This window comes from Anthonomus grandis, chromosome 8 (assembly GCF_022605725.1).
Source record: "Anthonomus grandis grandis chromosome 8, icAntGran1.3, whole genome shotgun sequence".
Taxonomy (NCBI): Eukaryota; Metazoa; Arthropoda; class Insecta; order Coleoptera; family Curculionidae; genus Anthonomus; species Anthonomus grandis.
Window position 1 is genome coordinate 17,428,347 of NC_065553.1, and position 7,794 is coordinate 17,436,140.

Genomic DNA, 7,794 nt, shown 5'->3' on the forward strand with positions numbered 1-7,794 from the left:
GATAAAACTTGTTTTTTTTTCCAGGACTTTGGGTCAATTATCACGTCTTTCAAGTATTTCAAATAATTTTGCTTTTAATTTTAATGTTTTAGGATAAGTTTTTGTTTTCAATTTTTAATTTTAGAATTTTTGAAATTTTTTTAATATTTTTTTTAAATTTTCTGGATTTTTTTTTAATTCGGGAAACTAGCAGGTTTTTGGATTTTCTTAAAAAAAGTTTTTCAGGTTAATGGAGTAATTTTTTAATTATTTCAGGCATTTAAAATAAAGGTCTGTTTTATTCCAGGCTTTTAGTATCAATTTTTTTATATTCCAGACACTTGGAGTGATTTTTTATGACTTATTGGAATACCTGAATTTAAAGAGTTAATTAATTTTTATAACCATTTATTTGTCTAAGTAATTATCAAAAATAACTCTTCATTTAATTTTCTAATTAATTTTCTTTATTCCCGTTTATTTACACGTTAAAGTATGCTTTAACATCTAGTCATGGTGTAAAAGTCGTATCTTTATTTCAAATAGTGATTTCAAACTACATTTATTTGTCATATCTGCAAAAATCCATATTTTACTAGGTCCAAATATCGTATTTATTGTTACAAAGCCACATTCGTCGTATCTAAATAAAAATATAGTATAGTATCTGAATAAAAAATAGGAGATACGACATTTTGACTTTGGTGGCTGCAAAACCTTGGTAACAAGATATATATTTAGTTATTAGTTGTGCATTCTTAGTGTATTTTATTCCACTATTAGCTTAAATAAGACTATTTAAGGTATGTTATTGAATATTACTATTTTTACTTTGTAATATATTATAATGTGTGCTTATTTATGCTCTAGATGTCGGAGAGATGCAAAAAGTTAGTAATTACACTAGCGCTTAATAAAGAGCTGGAATTACAAAAAAAGTCCTTATTTAGAGTAAAAAAATATGACAACGTAAACAGCAAGATTAATAATGGCGATGGTTTAGATGATCCGGATGATCCAGATTTTATTCCAGAGCAAGCAAAGAAAATGAAGATACAAAACCCTAAATGTGGTAAGAAAGTTATAGAGTATATTAATAAATACTTATACTATTTTATTTATTTGTAGTGTTAGAAAATACTGGTTCTTAAATGAAAAAACCCAAAATTAATCTTATTTCGGACATAAGCTTCAAGGAATATTGGCAAAAAATTGCCTAACTGAAAATCCAAATGAATTTGCGGGTTTATTAAATATTATGATAAATTTAGAAAGGAAGGAAAAGTTCGAAAAAGGAAAAGATATAACACATCTTTAGAGAATCTTCATGGAAATCTGGAAAAAACAGAAACGGGATGAAAAAAATTTAAAACACAGTATACAGGAAACATGCAAGGAAAATTGCATAAAAAGTGCTCTCCAAAAATTGATAAAGATAGGCAAATAATAATTGATAATGAATTTTGGCAATTAACAAATGAAGAACAACGCCAATTCATTTTAAGTTCTGCAAAGAGAATCAACAAAAAAAAGAAAAACTAAAGATTGAGATTCTAGGCGTAATCACACAGTAGTTTATTACTTAAAATCTAATACAGGGACTGACGTAAATGTGTGCAAAAAAATTTTTTTGGCAATTTTAGGTTTTGAAGCTTATAATCATCGACTAATTAGAGATGTATTGGATAAAACTGACTCGAAAAGTTTACTTGTAAAACCATTAAAGCGAGGACACCCTTCTGAAAGAAAAAATACAAACAACAGATTATTGATCACATAAATTTCTTTGGTCCAAGAATATCCCATTATAGAAGGGAGCATGCGCCCAATAGGAAATACATTCCAAGCGACATTAATATTAAATTAATGTATCAAGATTTTTTTTAAAAGTACCCTAACGTAAATATTTCATACGAACTTTATCGCCAAAAAGTAGTTGAGATGAATATTTCTTTTGCAACGTTGGGCCATGAAGACTGTTGGCAATGCGAAACATTCAATCTTCATTCTAAAAAAACAAAACATGACAAAGAAAATCTCAACTCTGACCGTGAAGATTGTGAAAAATGGAAAGTTCATATGAAAATGCCGTAGAGGCGAGAAATGAGTATAAAAAAGACGCATCTTTTACTGCAGTAAACTCTGAACCATTATATTTTTCTGCAGATTTACAGAAGGTACTTATGTTATTTTTTATGTTAAACCGTACAATTTTATATTGTTTGTAGGTTATAATACTACCACGCTGTGAGATGTTTATAAAAATTGTTTTTACTCCTCATATTATTTGTTTTAATAAGAGTTTCTTTGCCCTCGGCAAGCAATCTATAAAAAACACACCAGTAGCTATTATTTGGCATGAAGGAGTGGCCGGAAGGAGTAAATCTAATATTATCTCAACATTCTACAAATTTCTCTTGTTTCACCGCGATGCAAAAGAAATAACACTTTGGCTAGATCATTGCGCCGCCAAAAATAAGAATTGGGCTTTGTGTTGTTTTTTTATTTGTTTAATTAATTCAGCAGAGGTTAATCTAAATTTACTAAAAAGAAAATATTTGCAAACTGGCCATACTTTTATGTCTGCTGACTCTTTCCACCATCAGGTAGAAAAGTCGTCCTTAAAACAAAGAGACAAGTTTTGGATTTTGATGATTTTAGATTATGTGTTAAAAAATCAAACAGTTTAAGGGTTGAGGTATTCGAAATGAATTTAAATGATTTTTATAATTTTGCTAATTTTTCGTCTAGATTTAAGATGAATAAAATTATATGCCTTATCTAGCCAATTTCGTTGAGGTTCAATTTAAAAGGGAATCTAAAAACCTCTTTTACAAAACAAAATAAGTTTTATTGGCAAAACAATTTAAAAGTGACCTACCAAAACCCACCATAAGATTGGCCCCCAAAGGCATTGAAAAAGAGAGGAAAGCTAAATTACTACAAAAGTTGCAAGAAATCATACCATCAAATAGGATGTCCTTTTGGCATAATTTGCCAGAATCAAGAGAAGCAGAAAATTATGATAGTGAATAGCTTATCTTATTAATATACTTGTTATACTCATTTTCACTAATATATCTCATATTTCCATACTTTTAACTGTTTATTTTAATTTATAAATTAGGTTTTTTAACATTTTACAGCAAATTTATTTAGTATAAAAATTATAAGATGTTTTCTTTTACTAAGACCAAATGTCTTATCCAACAAAAGTTTTTTTTCTGCAAAATATAATTAAACAAAATGCTAACAACTTAAAACATCTTTAAGTTGTTTTTTATAGTTATTTACAAAAATAAATATTAAACAATAAAGCAATTGGCAACAAACAGGGATGGCATATAATTATTTACAAATTGCTTATTATCTCTAAATGTTATTTTTTCACATACGATTTCCTGTCTTAGCAGGGCATTGCATCAAGGAAAATATTGTAATCGATTGGATATAAAATATACAAGACATCTAGTGGCAACTACAGTATCTCCAAATAATTTTGTTATTTAGTCAGAGTTTGATAGATTTTCCTCCTAGACTCTAGGGTGTGAAGTAACTTGAAGAATGTTCACCAGAGTATTTAAGATGCATTGCTTTTAGTACTGCTCATATCTCAACTGAGTAAAAAACTTTCTGATTTTTAAATTATGTGAGACCTGGGTGACTATCACTTATAGAGTTGGATTGAGAGAAATAGTTTTGATCGATTAAATTTAAAATACATTACTTCCAGTACTGCCCATAAGGAAAAACCTCTCTAATTCTTTTCAAAGTTATACTAAATTGGAGTCTTGTCTAAACCAACTAGTTCTAATGATAATGAAGTAGGTTTTCAGCGCTTTTATACACTTTCAGAGGGTTTTGCAGAAGTTCCACATTTTTAATTCTTGTCTGTACCAAAATAAACTTCTAACTCAGTTTTTCAATTCCCCAAGACCTAAATATTAAAAAACGCTAAAAGTGATGCATGACTTTTACAAAATATCACTTTTATCGCAATAATTCCTGTCAAACTTTACAGCAATGGAGAATTTTCGCAGTTTTACGTTAAACAAACTTTTATTCCACTTACCTTTCAACCTCCTAAATCAACAACATGTTATTGTGATACTGAACAATAAGACTGCTTATATCCGGCTTGTCAAAATTTCATCCTTTGTTTAACTTTGACCCGTAACCGTTTACTTTGCACCCTTTTGCCGGAAAACTGAAACTACATTGCGAACACGCGCCATTTTGGGTTATAACGATAAATTTTGTAAAGCACGGGGCGCAAGGGGGTTGCCGGGAGGCCCGAACTACGAAGGAGCATCAATCATTCAGTCCTTGGCAGTTTAAATTTAACTTTGCCAATGCTAAGTGTAAATTATTAGTGTTCAATACAGCCTTTGACGGTCTGCTGCTATATTGTAATAGGCTTTATATTAAGGATATATGCTATTCGGGATATCGTGTAACTTCTTGAACTACAATTTTGCTTTTCGCTTAAGAACTTCGATATTGACAATATTGTTCTAGTGGAAAGATGGGTACGTAAATACCTACTGAATTTAAGTGGATTATATTATATTCATATCATGTTCAGAAGTAGCAGTAAGAAAATTACCAAACAATTGCTCTGCAACCGAAATCAGATCTTGTTTTCCGAGAATGTTCAACTTTTGATCCAAATAGATCTTAAAATTATATAGGCTTGATAAAGGCTAGTAGCTCTTAGGGCTTTAGGGATTTTATTTTAGCCACAAACAGCCGAACATTTAACCCCCTCAATATTAATCAAATTTAACAGAAATTGCGTTTCTCTGACGTCTCTCCTTCAACGCCTTAAAGACCACATGTCATTTTTTTTTAATGGGAATAGAGGTCGGGTGAACTTGAATAAAAGGTTATTTTATTCTCTACCTACCCTATTTTTATTTTCTTATTTTATCAATTCTTTCTATGAACAAACGTGGCTGACATTCTTCAAAAGTTTAAAACTTGTACTTTTGTTGCTTGTCTAAATTTTCTTTTTTTTAGTTACCTAGATATTATCTCTAATCAAGAAAAAAATACATTCTAAAAATGCAAGTTATTTTGACAAAAACATCAAAATGTGCAGTAAAAACTAGTTTATTTTGACGCTTTTGTTGGTTTAGTTATTTTTATTTTGGTATCAAGATTTGGTTGAAGTGAGCAATAACAATAGTAGTACAAAGTATCTGTTTAATCTAGTCCCGGTGGCGTATAGCCAGTTCCTACCATTGTACAACATTCCAAAAGTCGCGCGTATCGTCGTATACATTGGCTAAGAAAATCGCGCGAACATGAAAGGCAAGTCCTACCGCGATACAACGCTTAACCAATGAGAATCGCTTTGTCGCTGTGACGTGGCTATCAGGCCATATCGGCTATTTGTTTTGCAACATTTTGGTTGCCATCATTCTTAAAAAAGGTGTCATTCAGTGATAGAACGTAGTTTATTCTCATTATTCTAAATTTATAAAAATAGGTGTTTGCTGTCTGTAGAATAGTGTACGATTTGAAACAAAAAATAACAATGGATTATAGGGAGCTGTTACGTACTTTGAATTGTTATAATGACATTGAACTTGTAGAATTTAGAGAAGATCCTATAAATAAGGAATTTTTTCATGCTACGCTACAATGTAGCATTATTGAAAGCGGAACATCACAACTGGCATGTCAATAATGGATGACATCATTTAGTGAAGTAACGCACACAAATTGGATTATTCGCCGTACATGTCCTAACCCGCAGAAACATGACTATCGCATAACATATGAGTGTCAACATAGCGCTTTTAACAAACAAAAAAATAAAGAGAACGTGACCGTGATAAATCATCTCGTGCTAAGCTTAAAATTGTTGTAAAGAAAATTAATCGGAACACCATATAGGAATGATCCTTTACTCAAGAGAGGGCTTAATATGGTTATTACGGTAAGTTTTTTTTAAAGAAAAAACGTTAGTTTAAGTTATGATCGTTTGGTTACTTTTTAATAATTAGTTCGCATTTTACGAATGAATAGTTAAAATTGAAAGTTTATTGCTTTAAAAACGTATAAAATTTTCAAAAAAGTCAAATTTTCAATATAATCAAAAAAATTGAATTTTCAGAAAAAAAAGTAACATCGATCGGCAAGTGCAGTAATATCATCAATGTTTTCTTATGACGTTATCACATAAAATTATCGTCCGTAAACTCACTTTACAGAAAACTAATTTGGGATTTTTTAAATAAAAATTAAATTAACAACTATATCAGTTATTGAAAGGCAAAAAAAACACAATTTGACCATTAAGTTTTTTTTCAAAACCAGAAATAATCTTATTATATTATTACAGATTAATTTTGAACACACACATAATATAGCTGAAAGCTTCAGCTACTTAAGGATGGATAAAAGAACAGAAGAAACATTTTTAAAATATTTTGAAGATGGAATGACCCCTAGTGCAGCCAGAATATTTCATGAAATTAGCCTTATAGAATCCATAGAAGATACAAAACAACTGCCGATTTTACTTGCAGATGCGCAAAAAAACCCACGGGAGAGGCAAATTAAATATTTGTATGATAAATGGAGGTGATTTTGAAAAATATATGAAATAGATAATAATAATAATAATTACTGATAGAAATAAATGTTACCAATGTTTTTCTTTTTCAGGCATATAAACTATGGAGATCGCGATAAAAAAAGTGTAGTATCGGTCCTTAAGAAAAAGCAATATGATTTTTTGCAAAATAGTGCTACAGCCCTTGTGCGTGAAAATCCCTTAATTATAACAGTTGTCACACCCATAATGAAAAGGGCTAGTGAATGTCGTTTCTCTCAGGAAGTAGTTTTTGTGGATTCAAGTGGAAGAGGAAATAAAATTGGCGCGATTCCTTTAGCTATCGTGTTGCAGCCCAGAGTGAAAGCAACTAAACATTAACATTTTCGGCCCTAAAAGAAGCATTAGGAATAAACAATTTTGGAGGACAGGGTATTTCTGATTTTTTTTTAACTGATGATAGCAGTGCTGAAAGGAATGCTCTTAAAGCAGTTTTTCCACAATTATACTTACTTCTATGCACATTCCATGTTTGCCAAGCATTTTGGCGGTGGTTGTGGGGTCCCATAACTGCATAGAAAAAAACAGACAGAAAAAAATTATGTTAGCGTTCAGACTAGTGATTTTTGCGAATACTGATGAAGAATGTACTGAATATTTTCAAAATTTAACTCAAGAATATTGCCATGCTAATAATTATCAAAATTTAAACATTTATCTAGATGCACATTGGAGCCGTCGTCAAGAGTGATGCCTACATTATCGCGATAATTTAATTACTCGAGGAAACAACACGAATAATTATGTGGAATCATCAATTCGCATATTTAAAGACATTGTATCGGAACGCTGTCGCTCTTTTAATTCTTGCGCTTTAATTGACTTTATAGTTAAGGTTTTCGAAAATTATCACAAAAGGCGGCTTTTAGAATATGCTAATTCGTGACACACTTCAAACAAACTTGCATATTTGAAATTTTCTAAAAACATTGAAGGTATACGTGTAACTGAAATTGATCAAAATATTTACCTGGTGACATCACAATCGGATAATCAACTACTGTATACAATACACACTGATATTGCAATGTGTGATTGTTCATTTGGTCAAGGCGGTCGGGTTTGCAAATACTTGTGTGCAGTTCAGGAAAAATACGGCATTAGGATACACACGGCACCATTATTAATAAAAGAGGATAAACAAGATTTAGCTAAACTTTCTTTAGGAGAAAACATTCCTGCAGAGTTTTTTA

The 7,794-nt window shown here is 30.6% G+C and overlaps 1 protein-coding gene across 1 annotated transcript; it reads left to right on the forward strand.

Moving 5' to 3' along the window:
- The first annotated feature begins 5,565 nt into the window (after positions 1 to 5,565).
- LOC126739808 (uncharacterized) lies at positions 5,566 to 6,922 on the forward strand. Its single transcript, XM_050445627.1, has 3 exons — positions 5,566 to 5,923; positions 6,329 to 6,570; positions 6,655 to 6,922. The coding sequence occupies exons 1-3, from the start codon at positions 5,912 to 5,914 to the stop codon at positions 6,920 to 6,922; spliced, it is 522 nt and encodes a 173-aa protein (XP_050301584.1). The 5' UTR covers positions 5,566 to 5,911.
- Positions 6,923 to 7,794: the final 872 nt, after the last annotated feature.